The sequence below is a fragment of the Sus scrofa genome, chromosome 1, assembly GCF_000003025.6.
Source record: "Sus scrofa isolate TJ Tabasco breed Duroc chromosome 1, Sscrofa11.1, whole genome shotgun sequence".
Classification (NCBI taxonomy): Eukaryota; Metazoa; Chordata; class Mammalia; order Artiodactyla; family Suidae; genus Sus; species Sus scrofa.
In genome coordinates, this window is record NC_010443.5 from 120,521,244 (window position 1) to 120,542,690 (window position 21,447).

General features: G+C 42.4%; 1 protein-coding gene across 2 annotated transcripts in view; it reads left to right on the plus strand.

The window, feature by feature from the left end:
- CYP19A3 (cytochrome P450 19A3) overlaps positions 1-21,447 on the plus strand; it is a 79,214-nt gene that overhangs the window by 44,354 nt on the left and 13,413 nt on the right. Inside the window, exons 2-4 of one of the 2 annotated variants that reach the window (XM_021083473.1) lie at positions 3,969-4,145; positions 9,544-9,694; positions 20,441-20,595. In XM_021083473.1, coding sequence (XP_020939132.1) covers positions 4,007-4,145; positions 9,544-9,694; positions 20,441-20,595 — 445 coding nt within the window. In that variant the 5' untranslated portion in view covers positions 3,969-4,006. 2 annotated transcript variants of the gene reach the window in all.

Below are 21,447 nucleotides of genomic sequence, written 5' to 3' on the forward strand. Positions count from 1 at the left end.
AACAAAATATTAGCAAGCCAAATTCAACAATGCATTAAAAGGATCATACATCATGATCAAGTAGAATTTATTCTAGGGATGCAAAGATTGGTTCCATGTTTGCAAATAAATCCATGTGATATACCACATTACCAAACTGAAGAACAACAATCATATGATCATCTCAGTAAGATGCATAAAGTATTTTGACAAAATTCAGGATCTTTTTATGATAAAAACTTTCAGCAGAATGATATTAGAGGGAACATAACAACAAAATAAAGGCCATATATGATAAGCCTTCAGCTAACATCATACTCAGTGTTGAAAAGCTAAAATATTCTACAAGATCAGGAACAAGACAAGGATACCAGCTTTTATTCAACATAGTATTGGAATTCCTAGCCATAGCTATCAGAGAAGAAAAAGAAATAAAAGGAATGCACATTAGAATGGAAGAAATATAAAACTGTCATTATTTGCTGTTGAAATGACACTATACATAGAAAATTCTAAAGACACCACCAAAAAAACTATTAGAGCTCATCAGTTAATTCAATAAAGTTATAGGAGACAAAATTATATACAGAAATCTGTTGCATTTCCATATACTAAAATAACAGAAAGAGAAATTTAAAAAACAATCCCACTTGCAATCAAATCAAAAAGAATAGAATACCTGGGAATAAATCTAAGGAGGTAAAAGACCCACACTCAAAAACTAGTAGACACTGATGAAAGAAATTGAAGCTGATACAAACAGATGTAAAGATATATTCTACTCATGAATTGGGAGAATTAGTATTGTTAAAATGATCATACTACTCAAGGCAATCTACAGATTCAATGCAACCCCTATCAAAGTGCCAATAACATTCTTTAAAGAACCAGAGCAAGTAATTCTAAAATTTGTATAGGAACAAAAAAGACACTGAATAACTAAGAATATCATAAGAAAGAAGAACAAAACAGGAGGTATCAAACTCCCTGATTTGAAACTATACTACAAAACTGTAGTCATCAAAATAGTATTGTACTGGCACAAAAGCAGACATATAGATCAATGAACAGAATGGAAAGTGCAGAAACAGACTCACACTCATATGGGCAAGAAATCTACAAAAAAGGAAGCAAGAATAATGGGGGAAAGATGGCCTCTTGATAAATGGTGTTGAGAAAACTGGACAGCTGAAAGCAAAATAATTAAACTGGACTATTTTCTTACACTATATACAAAAACAAATTCAAAATGGATTAAAGATTTAAAACACCTAAAACTATAAAACTTTGAGAAGAAAACATAGACAATATGCTCTTTGACATCAGTGTTAGCAGTATTTTTTGGGATATATCTCTTCAGGCAAGGAAAACAAAAGCAAGCATTAAAAAAAAATGGGACTATAACCAAAACAAACAAAAAAACAAACAAAACTTGCACAGAGAATAAAACTATCAACAAAGCAAAATGACCACCTACTGAATGGGAGAAAATATTTCCAAATTATATATTCAGTTAGGGGTTAATATCCACAATTAAAAGAAAATTCATCCAATTCAACATCAAAAAGACAGCCAAATTAAAAAATGGGCAGAGGACCTGAATGGACACTCTCCCAAAGAAGGCATACAGACAGACAAGAGGCACTTGAAAAGATGTTCAACATCACAAATCGTCAGGCAAAGGCAAATCAAAGCCACAATGAGATAATACCTCATATCAATCAGAATGGCTATTATCAAAAGAGAACAAATAACAATTGCTGGTGAGGATGTGAAGAAAAGGGAACCCCTGTGCACTGTTCGTGGTCATGTATAGTGCAGCCACTATGGAGAATAACATGGAGGATCCTCAAAAAATCATAACTAGAACTACCTATGATTGAGCAATTCCACCTCTGGGTATTCATGGAAAAAAATTAAAACACGAATTCAAAAAGATATATGCACCCCTATGTTTACTGTGAATTATTTACAATAGTCAAGATATGGAAGCAAACTAAGGGCTCATCAACAAATGAATGGATAAAGAAGATGCAGTATATACGTATATGTAATGGAATATTACTTAGTGATAAAAAAAGAAATATTACCAGAGTTCCCATTGTGGTGCAGTGGAAATGAATCTGACTAGGAACCATGAGGCTGCCAGTTTGATCCCTGGCCTTGCTCAGTGGGTTAAGGATCCAGTGTTGCTGTGAGCTGTGGTATAGGTTGTAGACACAGCTCAGATCCAATGCTGCTGTGACTGTGGTGTAGGCCAGCAGCTGTAGTTCTGATTGCCTAAAAAAGAAAAAAAAAGAAAAAATATTGCCATTTGTGGCAACATGGATGGACCTAGAAGGTATTATGCTAAATGAAATGTCTGACAGAGAAAGACAAATGATGTATGATTTCACTTACATGTAAAACCTAAAAACCAAAACAAATGAACAAACATAAGTAAACAGAGAGTCACAGATGCAGACAATGAACAGGTGATTGCCAGAAGGGAGGGGTCTGGGCAGAGGGAAGAATTTGGTGAAGGAGATTAAGAGGTACAAACTTTCAGTTACATAATACAAGTCATGGGTATGAAATGTAGTAAAGTGCAGGGAATATAGTCAATACTTACATAATAGATGACAGCTAGTTTTATCATGGTGATCATTTCTAAATGTATAAAAATACTGAATCACTATGCTGTCTAGACACTAACATAGTGTTGTAGGTCAATTACGCTTTAAACACAAAGAAACAGACTCATAGATCAGATTTATGGCTACCAGAGGTAGTGGGGTTGGGAGAGGGTGAATTAGATGAAGGTCGTCAACAGGTACAAACTTCTAGCTATAAGATGAATAAGGACTGGGGATGTGATGTACAATATGATAAAGATTGTTAACACTGTCATGTGTTATATGTGGAATTTGTTAAGAGAGTAAATCCTAAGAGTTCTCATCAAAAGGGAAATTTTTCCCCTATTTCTTTAGTGTTGTATCTGTAGGAGATGATGGATATTCACTAAACTTATTGTGGTAATTATTTCAGAATTATGTAAGTCAAATCATCATGCTATACACCTTAAACTTCTATATAGCTATGTGTTAATTACATCTCAGTAAAGTAGAAAAAAATGGTCTCTGAGAGAAAAAGGAAAAAAATAAACACAGGACAAAACCAGCAAATCAAAGTGAAAATTGTCCTTCAAAGGAGATTAGCTGCTGGGGGGAGCTTGGTTGCTGGTGACAACTGAACCTACTTTTGGTGGCATCAACTATGTCTGTCCTCTCTTTTCTTCCTGCCCCCATTACTTCTCTTTCTCCTTGTCTTTTATGTTTCCTCTCCTATTTTTTCTTCTGTCATAGGCTCGCATACACTACTTCCCTAGCATATGGTTCAAGAGATTTTAAACCTCATCACAGGAAATAGGATAAGATTGTCCTGAGTGAGTCACATTGAATTCAATAGACAACCTCATGGGAGCTCTGAAATACCTCAATGATGGCCATGAAACATCTTCTTACTACAGAAGCTTACCTTTTGGGGGGAGGTAATTTTGAGCAGGGAAGGGAGTTGGGGATTGTTGTTGTTGTTTTTAATTGGCTTCAAGGGGAAAAGATTGCCTAAAAAAATTCTGCTGATGAAGTCATTTAATGGCTCCATCTCTGGATTGAGTTTCATTTTCATGTATTTTGGTAAGAAATTTGGCCCTCAATTGGGAATTCAGTCATTCTACCCACTCAAGGGCAAGATGATAAGTTCTATCAGACCAAGCGTCTAAACGAACCTGAGACTCTGCCAAGGTCAGAAATGCTGCATTTCAAGCCAGAGATTTCTCTTGGGCTTACTTGTTTTGACTTGTAACTACAAATATGTCTTGTCTAAGTGTCCAATCACATTGTAAAACAAAATGCCCATCTCTAGAGTACCAGCATCATCTGAGGCAACAGGAGTCCTAAATGTATATTTTGGGGCATTGTCTAACTTTTCTGCCCCTCTGATTTCCACAGGATTTTATATTGCTTCCCCTGAGATCAAGCAAAGCAAGATGGTTTTGGAAATGCTGAACCCAATGAACATCAGCAGCATGGTGTCTGAAGCTGTCCTTTTTGGCAGCATTGCAATCCTGCTGCTCATTGGCTTACTTCTCTGGGTTTGGAATTATGAGGACACATCCTCAATACCAGGTAAGTCAGCCATTTATTTCTATATCTAAGGAGATTGTTTTCTTGGGCTTTTGATCCATAAGGGTAAAGGAAATTCGTCAAAAGGAAAAAGAGCAAATCTGGGGAGATGGTTAAAGGGCACGGCATATTAGAAAATGAAGACTCAGGCAAACAATTTTAGCCAACTGTCAGCACATGTCTAATGAAAACATTAAAACTATCCTAAATAATCCCTGCCAGCCTATACTATGCTTTGGTAAAATAGACTTGGCATATGTATCCTTTAAAGTAAGTTTAAGATGCAGTATAGCAAGGTAAAATTCCAGGTTTGTTTACATTTGTTTTTTGTTTTGTTGATTCGATTTTCTCTGAAGGGGAAAATGTTGCTGGAAATCCTTCTGCCCCTTTTCTATCTCCCTTCCACTTTGCTTTATCCATGTACTCTGGACTCTTCCTTTCTTGAACTTATTCCTTCTCCCAACACACTCTTCATTTTTCTTTTATATTGGGCATGATGGTGATATTGGTTCCACCATAAGGGGTGGATGGGTCTTGGACAGTGGAAGAAGAATTGGGACCACTATGGTTCCCTTGAAAATTTGAAAAAATCTTCGATGAGCTCTTTAGGTCAAGCAAAAGTAGTATATAATTACCCAGATAATTGCAGTAGAAACAGTTCCCTTGGAAATCTGAAAAAAATCTTCAACAAGCGCTGTAGATCAAGCAAAAGTACTATATAATTACCCAGATAATTCCAGTAGAAACTCCACCATGACACAGTATCAGATTAACTCAGAATTCTCTGAAATATCAGACTGCTTTTTAGTCTTGAGGGAAAATCCCTCATGGCAGGCATCTGTCCCCAGTCCCATAAGATATCCGGTAAGGCTCTAGTTCAAGAGCCAAGCCATCACACGCTTCCAAGTGTGGTGGGCCTCGCACAGAGTGATGAAGAGTGGGAGTGTGGGGCTGCTGCAGAGCGCCCTGGGTCTGGGTTCTTTATCACTTTCCACAGAACGGCCTGCCTCTCTGTCTGATTCAGCCTGGTATTTGAGGTTACTTTTTCAAGCCCAGTGTAAAGGAATGTTTAGTAGTTTTGATCTCTACTCCCTGATGGGGGGAGTTGGAAGAAAGCCTGTTCCATGGTCTGTAACTGAACCCCTTCCCCTTCCTCACTAGATTTCTCCTCCTCCGGTGGGTACCCAAGTCAGGATCCATGAATGATGAAGGGCAGAGGGAGGCTAGATATTTATGTTGCAGGTGGAGGGAGAACTCCCCTGGACCTTTGTAGGGCGGGGTGGGTGGGGACAAGCATAGGAAATGGAATCCTTGCAGCTTTGGCAGCTCACTCTGTCCACCCCACCCTGGGCTGGAACATCAGACCATGACAGGTAGAGGACCATGACAGGTAGAGGACTCACAGGTGATTCTCAGCCCTATCTGAAGAGGTGCCACCATGTGGATTTTTTTTTTTTTTTTGTCTTTTCTCAGGCCGCTCCCGCAGCATATGGAGGTTCCCAGGCTAGGGGTCTAATTGGAGCTGTAGCCACCAGCCTACGCCAGAGCCACAGCAACATGGGACCCGAGCACATCTGCAACCTACACCACAGCTCATGGCAATGCTGGATCCTTAACCCACTGAGCAAGGCCAGGGATCGAACCCACAACCCCATGGTTCCTAGTCGGATTCATTAACCACTGAGCCATGAAGGGAACTCCCATGTGGATTTCTTTTAGAAAAAATCTCCCCAGATGATTTTCCTGAGCAGTCAGGGTTGAGCACCAGGCAATGGAGCCTAGCCCCTTTGTTTGACGGAAGGGGAAACTGAGCCCCAGAGACAGGATCTGCCTTGACAGGCAAACCATTGAGACAAGTATGAGAAACTGTGGCATTCAAACTTGTCTTTTCACAGGTGTGGGGATCAAGCCTAGAAAAGGGAAAAGGCTTTCCAGCACCTCAGCTGGAAGGAAAGTAGGAATAGGGGACCAGGGGGCCCACCAGGAAGTCCTGCATCTCAGGTGGACAACCACTGTGCTACCAGGAGCTTCTAGTTCCATGCTTTCCCTGAGAAAATGTGAGGTCTGGTCAGAGCCCTCCAGTGGCCCAGGCTGAGATGCCATGACTCCTGGTTGGGGAAGGGCAGGTAAGGACACTGGCCTTGCAGGGTGGTTCTTGCTGACCAGTACTTCTGAGCACCTTTGACCAGATCCCACCTTTGACCTCCGGGCTCTCTGGGTTCTTGGTTTTATAGGTGTGGGGAATATCAGGGTCAGTGAAAGCCAAAGCATTAAGAAGGCTCAATGAGCCAAAGCTCTCAAGCAACTTACAATTTTCAAAGCAGTTTCATGCTCATTTTCTCTTGTGAACCTCATGGCACTCTGTTGAGGTGGGCGTGGTGATGCCTATTTTGCAGATGAAGACTTCGAGACTTAAAGCGGGTAAGTGTCCACAGCTAGTAAGGGATGAGACTGAGACCCAGATCTCAGCTTTGTCAACCTCCATTTACTTAAAAGGGCCTGCATATCAGTGCTGGGGGGAGTGGGGGGCAGGAATATGCAAAGATGACACACACAGGCAGAGGACTTAGTGCCAGGGAGGGCCATGAGGGCTGGGGGAGGAAGGAGTCACTTCTATGTGAGGGCTTTGTAAACTTCAATTTGGGGAAACTGGCCCAGTTCACTGATCTCTGCCCAGGACTCACAGTTACCTGACACCTGGCAGTTCTCCCTTCCCCAAGGACACAGGAACCTTGCACACAGATCCTCTCCTCAAAGCCTCCCTCTGCCCTGGGCACCACATTAGTTATAGACATGGCAATACAGTCTCATTGTCTGTAAACAATCTGTTTGACCAAAAAAAAAAAAAGCACGGATAAGCAGATCATCACAGTCTAGGACAAGAAGTGGGATGTTAGAAACTCCTCCTGTGCCTTTTAATCATACCCTCTCTCGCCCCCAGAAGTAGAGAATCTTCTATTTTTGTGACAATCGCTCCCCTGCTATTTTATAAAATTTTCACCTATTTTCATATTGCAAACAATATACTTTAAGTTTGCCTGGTTTTACAGGTTTTAAAAACGGAATCCTACATTGCTTATTCTTTTGTCTTGCTTTGTAGTTCATTTTTATGCCTGTAAGATTCATCTAGGTTGTAGCATGCAGCTGCAGTTCATCTGATACGAAGTTACAGAAACACCTCATGGTTAATCCACCCATTCTATTCCAGACATTAGGGGACAATTGGGATATCTCTAGTTTGGGGCTATTGTGAGCAGTGCTGCTATGAACATTCATGTGCACAGGTTTCTCCAGGGTTTACACCGAGCATGGAATGAAACAGCTTCTTGATTAGGACAGGGGGCAAGAGGTCTCAGGTGCCAGCCTGATGGAGGCTGTCTCTGCACAAAAATGCAGGGAAGCATTTCCTGCTCCTCTTTGGGTGTGAAGAGACTCCCACAGTCTTTGAATGTATAGATCGGCATTCCCAAATCTGAGAGCAGAGAGCCGTTTAATGAGGATACGACCAGAGCTTCCCTAATATCCTACCAAAACTTCTCCCCTTCTAGACAGAGCATTATTCTTTCCAACTTTACGCTACAAGATACGCACGCAAAGGAAAGGATCACATTGTGGGATAATTATTTGATTTTGTGGGGTTTTTTCACATTTTTTTCCTGCCCAGCACCTGATGGGACTGAATTATACTTATCATACCCTTTCGGGTCCTTAATTTGGAGCTAGTGCCTGTAAGTAGCAGTGTCTCAGTGTTTGCTGGCTGAATTAAGCTGGCATAAGAGGGATCAAAAATTCTGCTTCTCTTACGGTTAGAACACTCAGGTTCTCAACCTTAGCAGAATTCATCACAATCTCTCTTTTTCAGGAGCTATGGCTCTTCACTGTCATATGTTAAATTTGAATGGTGGTTGCCAAATAGTAAGACTTTCTACATGGCACGAAATATTTAGTTAAAACATGAAAAGTAAAGCTGTTACTTGTATGTCTTTGTTCCTCATGGGCCTTGCATATTCGTTGAGTAAGTTTATTCCCTAAAAGACAGATGTTTGACTTCACAGGGACTAAGTGTAGGAGATATTTTATCTTTTCCATGTTTATCAATGTAAATACACCTAAAATATTCTAAATCATGATGACATTTAAAACTTCATCATTTACACATCTAATCACTTAAAAAATCATCCAGGAAACATTTATAGAGGATTTATAATGTTTCAAGCTAAAATATTTAGCAAAATATTATGTTATTACGCATATTTCATCTGACGAGAGGTCAGCATATCTGGTGAAATTTTAAGAAAATATGTATATAATCAAATCAGCTTGTTTAACTTAATTCTTTTTGAGAGCTCAATGAAATTATTTTAATGTTAAGTCATCTAGTTATAATATAGTGTTATTAGAACAATCCTAAGATTAAGAACCCTTAACTCAAAAGAACCCAAATCCTTGTATTGGTTCTATAGACATTAACAATGAAGTATAAAGACGAAAAAAAAAAAAAAAAAAAACCTGATCATCTTGTCCAGATTAATCCCGCCACTGCAAAATTAAGGAGTAACCTGGTTTGCCAGATTTGGAACTAAACTTTCAATTTAGATGATTCATGCAAAAACTCAGATTATCTAAATTATTACAGCACTGTACTGTCTCAGCCAACTGTGTGAGTTTTGGCTCACATTTCTGTCACGATCTACATCAGCAAGGGTGTCAGGGCCACTGCTCTTCATTAGTCTCAGACTCTGGGCTGGACACTGATCAGCCAGTGCCTCCTTCCTCAATGCTTAACTTTCTTTGATTCTAACGAGATTTAGTTTAAGATTCTCTTCTTAAACTGAATCATTTTTGAATGGAAAAAAAAAAAAAGGAATGGATGCCCTTTGTTGGACACTGTCTTTGCAGACCATGTTTCTCACAGCTAAAAAGACAACACCAAAACCACAAACGAATTCAAACCCACCCCATGCATTAGCTTGCACTTTCAAACGCAATGTTTTCAGACAAAACTAGGGAGCCAGACAGATCTGTCAGCTCATCACTTGTCCTGGTTTTCATCCTTGTTACCAGAAGACCTGATTGACTTGCATTTGAAAATTATGGACACCATTTACATGGCAAGGATAGAGTAGACCCTACTCCAGTTCATTGTGACTGAAATGATTGAGACCATATGGAACTGCTGTGGTGTAGACTCTGAAGTACTCGTTACTCATGGAGCTGTGAAGAGCCCCATGTTAACTTGTGTGGTTCTTTTAATCACTGTGAATGTGTGTGATTCACCTATATACATCAGAAGATATAAGTGGACAATCAGATTTTAAAAAAATAAGAACAGCAATAACTTAAAGCAATTGCTTTTCTTGATGTTGCTGAAATACTGACTGTGATCTAATGACTTCCCTAGGTCCTGGCTATTTTCTGGGAATTGGGCCCCTCATTTCCCACTTCAGGTTCCTCTGGATGGGGATTGGCAGTGCCTGCAACTACTACAACAAAATGTATGGAGAATTCATGAGGGTCTGGATAGGTGGAGAGGAAACACTCATTATTAGCAAGTAAGTCTGTTAATAATTGGAGACACGTTTTTAAAATCAAGGCTGGGAAATTGCCTAATAAAAAACAAACTTATTTTGATAGCTTGCCATCTTTGTTTCCAAAGCTATGTGTTTACTACTTGAATAAAGATGAGTGATTCCCAGGTAAAAAACTAAGACAAATAGAAGAACTGGGTTTTGCTTGAAGCCATAGGTACATATAAAGAACTCTGCAAAGACGAGAAATCATTCAAGATCTCACTGAGCAGTGAATGTGGAAACTTAGAATACGGATGATTTGGTTTTGACAAAATGTACTTGAAGGACAGGTATCATCTTTTATGTTTCCCGAAAATTTTGGTCTTAGCGGTATACGTAAGCATTGAAACAAGCAAACAAAACAAAAACAAACACCTGAGGAAAAAAATTCTGACTCAGTTGGCTGATATTTTTCTAATGACAGGCTACTGAGAAACTCGAGGAGGGTAGGCAGTGGAAGAAGGTGCCACTCATATGCTGCTGTCCTACTGGTGACTGTGTGCCCATGTCCTTGCTGAGGGACTTTAGGTAAACCAGGAACAATACTGCCCATTAAAAGAAAAGGTATTCTCCTGCCACCCTTACACTTACATTTTCTGGATAACTTTGGCAAACTGAATTCACTCCGGGGTTCACCAAATAGTCATTGACTGTGAATAACTAACTTTGTGAAATACTAGTTTTCTTACTGAATGACCATAGAAAATGGGGAGTTTAAAAGGGCTCATATATCATAGACGTTCAGCTATCTTTACCAGACTTTTAGCAAAGTTATGTGCCGAAGTGTCTCATTAACATGTTTTTATATGTATAATCCCTGACAAGGATTTACCTACAAACTACCTATAAACTAAGAAAGGTAGGGATATACTACTGATTTTAGAATTTTTTTTTCTTCCGATAACACAGACCATTGCCCAGAAGTAAGTGAAGCATTTGGAAACTACCTAGTAGTTTTTCAGGCCATGATAATATACGTCGTTTCTGAAAAAAACATGGTGAACCCAAAGCCCAATTCTTTGAATGAAATCCATGAAAGGATGGAGCAGGGCAGGACAATGTGTTATCCTTCCAAATGTTTCTATCCATCCAAGTATGTTATTTTTGAACCGAACTCACACTTCAGCTTTTGCCTGGGTTCTTCGCTATTTCTTTCAGTTTGGTATTGTAAAATTTGAAGAGTAGCTAAGACAGACCATGTTTCTACAACTAAGCAGAAATAGCTCCAGTGGAAGTGCCATGTCACTGGCATTCATAGTAAAACGCGCCAGTACAGGGCTTCTCAGAGTGTGGTCCCCTGACCAGCCGCATCCACATACCTGGGACCTTGTGAGAAACGCCCTTCCTCAGGTCGCACTCTGACCCCCTAAAGAAGAAGTTCTGGCCCAGAGATCTGTCTCCACGAGCCCTCCAGGTGATTGCGGCTCACTCCACTTTGAGATTCTCTGCTCTAATGAGGAGACCAGAGTTACTCTTGGTCTACTGAGCTCGGCTCAGCCAAATTTAAGTGCATTTGATACATTCTTATTTTCAATATCAATACGTCACTCACTTTTTTTTTTTTTTTTTTTGGTCTTTGTTTTTTCTAGGGCTGCACCCACGGCATATGGAGGTTCCTAGGCTAGGGGTCCAATCGGAGCTGTAGCCGCTGGCCTACTCCAGAGCCACAGCAGCTCGGGATCCGAGCCGTGCCTGCAACCTACACCATAGCTCATGACAACACCGGATCCTTAACCCACTGAGCGAGGCCAGGGATCAAACCCGCAACTGCAACCTCATGGTTCCTAGTCAGATTCATTAACCACTGAGCCACGACAGGAACTACTTCCCTCACTTTTACAACTGCCTAGACTCTTAAAATGTCGTGGAACCAATGATAACTGGGCTTGGGGAGTGAGACCTGCTCTTTCATCACCAGCACAGCTAGTTGCCCTCCAGACCCTCAGGTCAGGGTCTGCCTCCTCTGTCACCTCCTTCCCTCAGACACAGGTGAAGGGGACCAACAGGATATTTATCCAAAAGATTAATGCCTGAAGCTCAGGATCTAGAGCAGTGCTTTTCACCCTGGCTGCACATTAAAGTCACCCAGGGAGCTGTTCAAAATTCCCCTGCCCAGGCCACACCCCACCTTTTAAAAGGTCATGGCGGAACCCAGGAATTAGCCGTGTTTAGAGCCCCCCAGGTGAATCCCACATGCTGAGGAGCTTGAGGGAGGAGAGAAGGGAAGAAGCTTCCAGGGCAGGGGGCCTTTCCCAGGGGTTGGGGAAAACAGCTGAGCAGGTTGGGGTGGTTTTGTCTTATTTTCATACCCTAAATCCAGCTCAGGTGGTAGGAGCACAAGCCTAGACCTGGAGGGAAGAATGAAGCACGTGACAAAGGACCAGAGGACAGAACAGAAACTGCTATTAGATACCAGATACTTAGATCACCAGATAAATTCCCAGGAACCCCAAAGGCAATTCCTGAAGTAGGGTCCGCATTACAGCGCAGGTGGCATCTGGCCACACTGCTACTGTAGTCAGGAGAGCAACCTTAGCGACCCTGACAGAGTCCGGCACTGATTCACACTGAGGACGTGGACAACAACCCACTGTGCCCTCTCCCAGCTCCCCCAGCTCTTCCCTGCCCTGTCCTCCCAGCTGGCTTTCTCTGGTTGGAGTCTCTGTGTTCCCTTTAATTGCCTCTGAGCTGCTCACTTTTGTTGTTAAGGGCTGCACTCCCCCAGGCATAGGAGGTGTTTGTCCCCATCTCCTTCCCCTGCCTGCTCTTCAGTCCTTCCAGAACTACCCGTACCTCTTGAGAAGACCCCACTGGACCCCAGAGAGCTCTTTCTTTTTCTTTGAATACTTTGCCAGGTTGTTTCTCTTTTGAAAAGTTTGGCATCGGTAGCCATTACAACTGCACTGAGATTATGGCCCAACTTTTCAAATCAGCTTAGTCCTGGAGGGGTGGAGGCTGCAGAACTTCAGCAGGGAGGTCAGGCAGGAGGGCTGCTGGGACTCTGCCTGAGCAACTGGGGGCTTTGGAGGAAGGTCCGCCTGTCATCTGTAGATGAAGTTGGCATGATCCCCCAGGGAGGGATGCTCCAAAGTAATGAGGGTCTATAGACGTTATGCATGACACTATAGGTCATGTGTATACCGTAGTGTTTGGCATGACTATCAAGAAAAGAATGTGGGTAGCATCCATGAAGGGGAATTAGCACTTAACACACTAATTAGGGTCATATTGGTGCACCTGTTAGCAGTTTACCTACAAATAAGGGATATAGTATTTGTACATGTTTTAATCAGGTATAAATTTATAGGAAACTCATTCATTTATTTTTGAAGCATGTATTAATTAAGAATTGACTATCTACTGAGTACCGGATGATCCTAACCTACATAGTCAGTCATTATTGGCTCTTCATTCCATAAGTAAGCAAATACTTACTGACAACTTACGTACACCAGGTATCATAACAACTCAATCCTAAATCCCTACCCTTATAGAGAAATACATTGTTACAGTGTTAACATACCAACAATAAAAGTGTAAAACATATGGTATCGGTAGAGAGAACAACAGTCTTGGTTTACTTGGGACTAGAGGGTTTCCCACATTGTGGATTTTTACATTAAACCTGAGACAGTCCCAGGCAAACTAGGGTGGTTGTCCACACTATTATCAGGTAAATATGTGCTGTGCACAGAAGAGGAGATGGGTGGAGCAACTTTAGGATAGGGAGAAACCAGGATCTCATGTCAGATATTTTGACTTGACTTGCGTACTACCACTGAATGGGATGTGGAGAAGGAAGGTCTGACCCTTCAGAACTTCCACTACAGTCAGAAACTAGCACAGGAGGCTGAGAAGGATGCTCATGCAGAAAAGGGAAAACCAGGAGAGTGTGGTGGTCTGAAAGCCAGGGAGGAATGCATGTCAGGGAGGATGGAACTGTCAACCACCCAGATAGTGCCACCTGCTGGACAGAGATGTGAACACTGCATTTAGCAGTGTCAGTGGAGTGGTGGGAGCAAAGTCTGACCACTGCAGAGAAAAAGGGAGAAGAATCAGAGGCAACAGGTATAGACAACTCTTCCAGGGAGTTTGCTATAAAGGATGCAGAGAAATGGAACAGAGCTGAAAGGGATGTTTGGTCCAAGGAGTTTTGTTTTTTAAGTTAGGAGATATTACAACATGTGTGATGGGAAATGATGAATTACAGATGAAAACGGTTGATGCAGGAGAAAGAAGTGGTAAGCCAGGTGAGATGTGCAGGGGCCCAGGTGACAAGTGGAGTTGGCCTTGAATAGGGACAGAGAAGTTCATCCACAGGAGCGGGGGGGTTGGAGGTTGAAAGATGGGCACAGATCCTGGTGGTTGGACTTGCAGAGGTTCTAGTTGCTTTTGTTTTCTCAGTAAAGCAGGAAAAAAAAGTTTTCGGTTGAGATTAAAGGTGAGGAATTGGAACAGTGGCAGAGAGAATAGGCAGGATATAACAGTACCCAGAAAAGTGAGAGTGAGTAGGCTCAAGAAATGCTGAAGAATTGCCAGCTACAATGAGAGCCCACGTAATTTAACTGAGACCTGCCAGTGAGTGTATGTGTGTGTGTGTGTGTGTGTGTGAGAGAGAGAGAGAGTGTGTGTGTGTGTGTGTATACGTGTGCATGTATGGATTTTTGCCCTTCCCCATTCAGCTACCAGGTGCAAAGACAGAGTAAGAGTTAGACTGAGCAACGGTTGAGGTTTTACCAGCCAACTAGGACTAAGTAAGGGAGTTGAAGATACACTGAAGGGAGTGATTTTAATGTTTCACAATAAAATATCTTGCCAGCTTTCTAGTAAGAAAAGATCAAATGAACAAGAAAGTTAGAAGAGGAGTCATCCCAATTTTGCTCTCATGAACTTGACCTTCTGAAAAGACCAGGTCAGGTGTCTTATAGCATGTCCCACATTCCAAATTTCTCGCATTGTCTCATTACAGTGTCTTTGAACATACTCTTCTATTCCCAGTATTGCTTATACACTGAACAACAGGTTTGATTCCATTCATTTTAACATTATGTCATTTTAACATTATGTAATAATACTTTCCTCCTAGATGTAGGACCTTCATATTCCATCACAGCAGGAGACCAGGAAAGGCAGTCCCACATTAGTGATGATAAATTTGATCAGGTTAGGTTGTTTACAGTCAGAACTCTGTTACCAAGTTTCTTACTCTCTTTCGGTGACCCCAGTATAGAAGCTGGTTAAGAGAGGACACTAGAGGGCAATGGACAGGGAAAAGTGGTAGGACCAATGGAGTATAAATCACAGGCACAGGATAAGTCTACACAAAGCAAGTGTTTTTAAATGTTTGGTACCAATTACTCCATTGATTCTCTCCCCCATATTTCTAGTATTCATCACTCTTGAACCTGACCTCAGGTGTGGAGTTCTTTAAACTCAGAATGGGAGGATGGCATCTTACTAACCACCTAAGAACTTATTTCCTGACTCCTTTTCATTCTGAAGAGACAAGAACTTTGATATGTGTGGAGATATCTTTTTTTTTTTTTTTCTTTTTTTAGGCATATAGAAGTTCCCAGGCTAGGGGTCAAATCGGAGCCATAGCTGCCAGCCTACACCACAGCCACAGCAATGCCAGATCTGAGCCTCGTCTGCGACCGACACCGCAGCTCATGGCAATACCAGATCCTTAACCCACCAAGCGAGGCCAGGGCTGAACCCACATCCTCATGGATTCTAGTCAGGTTTATAACCTGCTGAGCCACAGTGGGAACTTCAATGTGGAGATATCTTTTTTTTTTTTTTTGTCTTTTTGCCTTTTCTTAGCCCGCTCCCGCGGCATATGGAGGTTCCCAGGCTAGGGGTTGAATCGGAGCTGTAGCCACCGGCCTACGCCAGAGCCACAGCAATGCAGAATCCGAGCCACATCTGCAACCTACACCACAGCTCACGGCAACGCCGGATCGTTAACCCACTGAGCAAGGGCAGGGATCGAACCCGCAACCTCATGGTGCCTAGTCGGATTCGTTAACCACTGCGCCATGACGGGAACTCCCTGGAGATATCTTTTGACTTGAGTCACATTTAAGAAGAATACTGTTGCCAGGGACCAGACACTGTTCTTTCTGAGTTTAGGGACTTACTTGGTCTCTCCTCAATGGTGCAAAATCCTCTCCCAGTCAGTCAATCAGTATAACTTCTCTCTCACCTGGTGCTATAGGCCCACCTTGCTGTGGGAAGGAGGTCTCTGCTGCTCTGCGTATCAGGAGAGCTCTGGGCTGGTGTCCCTGGTTCTTCAGCAACCTTCCCTTCTTCACATTCCTGTTTACTTTGGTTAGATACAGCCAGTCTACTTTTGATAAATAATGTCATTTTAAACTGCTTGTCCTCAGTCACATTTTGCTTGCTGTGTGTATCACTTCAGTCTTGGCTACTTTGTGTTTTGCCAAGGCAGAGCCCTTGATTCAGCATAACTGGGATGTTGGTGCCCCCTAACGGACACATTGGTTTTAAGTGTTAGCTCTTTTTTTAATGAATATAGTTGATTTACAGTGTTGGGTCAATTTTTGCTGAACAGCACAATGACCAAGTCATACACACACACACACACACACACACACACACACACACACACACACATTCTTTTTCTCATACTATCTTCCATCATGTTCTACCCCAAGAGATTGGAGATGATTCCCTGTGCTGTACAGTAGGACCCCATTGCTTATCCACTCTAAATGTAACAGTTTGCATCCACCAACCCAAAATTCTACGTCCATCCCACTTCTTCCCCCCGGCAACCATCATTAGCTCTTTATCAACTAACATTTAATTGGGTTGTAGTTTGACTTTAAGTTTTTAAATTTAAAGGAATTCTTCAAAAAAATGGACAGGCCAATATGTTTCATGAAATATGAAAAACTTCTAAAATTCAGAACAGAAAATAGTATTCTGTTTGTCCTCTATCCACTTAAATTGGTAGATATTAGTTTCTGAATAAGTAGTATACATTTACTTTCTGCTTTGATTCCAGAGTAAGGTGTGGGATGGTAATAGTTATGAAGTCTACTAATAAGAATTTCAGTCAATTCTATATGATGTTTCCATAAAGGACAAAATTTTTATATTTGTCAGCCAAATTAATTCCCAGGAATATAGAAAGAAACATCCGGATTTTTGTTCTTTTTTTTTTTTTTTTAAACAGTTGCTAGGAAGAGGAAAACTTGTCCAAAACTCAGGATCATTTGATAAGTATTGTCGAGAATCAAATCAAGAGTATATTTCACCTAGTAGAGAGTACTTTGATTTGAAAATAAGATTTTTCTTCCTGAAACAGATATCAAGTAAATAATTCATTCTTATGATAATTCTATTTTCATTTCTCAGCACTGAAATGGGGCTTTCTTTCAAACTTTAAATAGGACTTTGGAATTCATCACAAATGTGAGGGTTTGGCTAATTCTTAGCCCAGAGCCTAATCTACGCAGCCAGAGCTGAACTCCTTGGCTCACTGTCTTATAGGAATGTATTCTCACAGGCAATGCTGAACAACCTCCTTAAGGCAAAGTCATCCTTTTAGGAGCCAACTGTCAACTTGGAGAGAAAATCAAGTGAGAAGATCGTCACTCTAGGCCAGTGTAGGAATCAGTCATATAGACTGTACTAGCCACTTCCCATCTTGAGGGTTATGTGTTCAGAAAGCCCCCTTAGTAGGAGAATTTGCAAATGAGAAATAAAAGTTCAGTGGAGAGAGGGGAAGAAGAACCAACACTGCAGTGAACACCTGTTCACTTGTGTTGAACTTGAAATTTTAAAACAATATTAAGTTCGTCAAAATAAGAAAAAGTAACATCTAAAATAAAGTTAAAACCAGAAATATGTTACGCATCTTGAATTGCACAATGAGCACTGTGCAATTCTTTCCATCTTCTACCCCCTGCACCACAGAAAATGTCCAGCTTCTTTCTCCTTTGCAGAATCAAAGACATATTTATTAAAAAAGTTTTTTTTTTTTTCTCTTTTTGGCTTTTTAGGGCTGCACCCACGGCATGCGGAGGTTCCCAGGCTAGGGGTCCAATCAGAGCTGTAGCCACCGGCCTACACCAGAGCCACAGCAACATGGGATCCAAGTGGCATCTGCGGGCTACACCACAGCTCACAGCAATGCTGGATCCATAACCCACTAATCAAGGCCAGGGATCAAACCCACATACTCGGAGTTGCTAGTTGTGTTCATTAACCACTGAGCCACAGCGGGAACTCCAGTATTTATTAAACTATTTTCCTTTCCTGCAAGAATGAGCATGTTGTCTTCCTATTCCTCTGCTCAAATGTTTGGTCCCTTTGGATTGTCATGATCTGTGTCTCTGAACTCCACTCTGGTCTTGGAGACATGGCATAATCAACAAGCCTCAGGTGGGAAGGTTCTAGAATACCTATTTTAACTTCCCTAGCAGACCTGACTGGCTTGGCTCTCGAGCCCCAAGTCAAGGCTTATATCACTTCAGCCATGCCTATGGCAGCTCCTCACCAGACCACACAGGATGGGCAACTTTTATCCACGTTCTGGGGCCTGCCCTGTTCACGTGGCCGGAACACAGACTCATGAGAGGTCACCCTGCGGTGGCTTTCTCCAGTCCCACAGATGCACTGCAGAAAACCTCTATTCCTCCTCTGCCAACCCCTCGGCCCCTCTTTTTATTCCCAAACTCTGCTTCCTTTTGCTGATTATCGCCAAGAAAAATGGCTCTCAATTTGAATATACTCGAGTGGAAATTCTTGGGAGTTGCAGATACACATACGGGAGGAAGTCACTCTGCCATGCCTATGTGTCTTCAAGGGGAATTGGCACTTGGCCATATGGAGCCCATAGAAATCTGTGACATAAACGCTGTGATCTGAAGAGCCTGTTATCCTGCCCCACAGAGGAGGTCTGGTAACGTGCTTGGAACAGCTTTGTTAGCACAGGAAGGGGGAAGAGGACACATGAGACCTTGTCTGTGCCTGAGCAAAAACTCTGTGGTCCTACTGTCTACTCAGCAGCACAGGGACAGGTCAGGGCTCCATGTCCCAGACCTGACGTTGCCAGGTTATGGATAAAAAGCCTGCGCCTCAGAGGGAGGTGTCAGAGACGTGACCCTTCTTCCCTCCCTCACTCACCATAACCGGACAACACTGTGGGTAAGGAATTCGAGGTGACCTCCTCCTTCTGCCCTCGTCTGTCTGCCTTGTTTCCTCGCTGCACTGACTTTCCTCTGTATCATTTACATAATCTGGTTTGACTTCTGCAAGTGGGGTTTGTGACAATCTCCCTCTGCAGTATAAATATTGGCACTTATGAAAACAATGGACCTACAAACACCACACATCCTGCTTATTATCTTCTCTATGTTCTGATAAACCCCAGCCCATATGTGTTCACGTGCCCCCTCCCCCCCCCTTTCTGACTCCCACACAGAGTTAACCACATGGCTTTTTTTTTTTTTTTTGTCTTTTTTGTTGTTGTTGTTGCTATTTCTTGGGCCGCTCCCGCGGCATATGGAGGTTCCCAGGCTAGGGGTTGAATCGGAGCTGTAGCCACCAGCCTATGCCAGAGCCATAGCAACACGGGATCCGAGCCGCGTCTGCAACCTACACCACAGCTCACGGCAACGCCGGATCGTTAACCCACTGAGCAAGTGCAGGGGTCGAACCCGCAACCTCATGGTTCCTAGTCGGATTCGTTAACCACTGCGCCACGACGGGAACTCCCTCATGGCTTATTAACTCAGGACATTCTGGACATTCTGAAAGCAAGTCCTAGAGGGGGAGATGGGTGGGGAGAGGCTGTCTCCTCTTTCCTAGCTGCTCTCAAGGCCCATCCCAGCCCTTAAAAGCTGGGCCTGGGGGTGGGGAGAGAGGGCACAGCAGTGGAAGAGGAACAGAGGAGTTCAAGGAAGCCTGGGTTTTGCCAGACTCCCAGGGTTGCCAAGTCAAGGCCTATCGAAAGGCTCTGCACATCCTATGTCCTTGGAGAATTCTGTGAACCTGCAGACTCTGATGAATCATGTTGGATGCAGAGCCCAAGGGAGCCACTGCTGCCATCACAGAGACCCTTCCAGGCCCAGCCTTGCCACCAAGCCCAGGGCCACAGGTGTCCAGGAGATGTCCTTCAGTCCCTGAATGGTACCCCACTCGAGGGGCCAGGGCCAATTAGAGACTCGGGGGCATGGAAGGTGCAGGGTAGAACTGCTGCTTCCAAGTAAAGAGGTAAGACTTCGGTTAACCAGCATCTTCCAATTCTGAGGGTGATGTGCAGGGAGGCACTATCTGGAGCAGGGCTGCTTGGGGAATAGAGGCTCTTAGAACTAAGATGGTGTGGAGGGTTCAGTTTTGTGAAACCTTGCAGCTCTGACCACCTTGGTAGGTAACGTATTAGAGACTTGGAATTACAGAAGAGGAAGCAACAAAATGTGTGTTTGTGTGTATGTGTTTCTGTGTGTGTGTGTGTGTCCGTGTCTGTGTGTGTTGTACAATAAGGGATGATAAGCCAGAGAGCTAGTAAGTAGAAATATTTGAACCAGTAAGGAGTTCTTGTGCTAACGCAAGTGCTTATTTAATCTGTAAACTAGAAATTAGGCGGTGTATTTGGATCAAGATGCAGTTGCTATGAGAGCCACTTGATAGTCATACTCATCACGTTGATTTCTCCTGACCTTTAACAATTAACCCAAAGGTGTGCTTTCTCTGAAGGTCTTCAAGTATGTTCCACATAATGAAGCACAATCATTACACGTGCCGATTTGGCAGCAAACTTGGGTTGGAATGCATTGGCATGCATGAAAAAGGCATCATGTTTAACAATAATCCAGCCCTCTGGAAAGCTGTTCGACCTTTCTTTACAAAAGGTATTCAGTAGCTGGGTGGATTCTGTTCTTTTGCCTGTGAATATGACTACTTTGAAACAGTTTTTAAATTCTGCTACTTCTTGGTGTGAAATAGAAAGAGTTAACATTCATTATCCATATACGATATAATAGGCAGTATTTCAAGCATTTGATACCTTAATCTCACAGCAAACCCATATGGTAGATAGTCATAACACCTATGTTTTACAAATGACAAAACTGAGGCATAAACAGATAAGTAACTTGCCCAAGTTTCTACAATAGTAAATGACAGCAGAGTAGACAACCCCAGATCATACACATTTTGCTGCCACAAATCTGTTCTTGCTGCACAATTACATGAATGTAAAGAATTGGCACCCTATATACTTGATGTCACTTCAGTTAAGAATTTAGCATATCAGCAATATGGTTGATTTAACATAGCCAGTATGTTTGATGAATCTTTGGCTGACATTTGAGATGTTTTAGCAGAAAACAATTTGCAAATAAGTTAAATTAGAGCATTTTATTACCGAGAAGAGCTGTATCTTGTCCCACCTCTGAGCTTTATACCTATCGAAATACATTTGTAGTGAGCTTGTGATTTTCCCCCAGGCAACATAGCAAGGAATGGATGAGTAAAGACAAGACCCCAAGCACCTTATATAGTGACTTCCCCCTTTCCTATATGCTGCTGGAATTGAATATGGTCATGCCCTGAATCTGGTGCCAGATGGGTTGCTGGTCTGCCCACAAGCCACAGACAGTCTCCCTCCAGCCAGCCTCTATACTGAACCTAGATGCTGCTGTGTGGCTGATGAGAAGGGAACACCTATGCCTGTCCCAGCCAAGAGGTGAGGCCCCTCCACA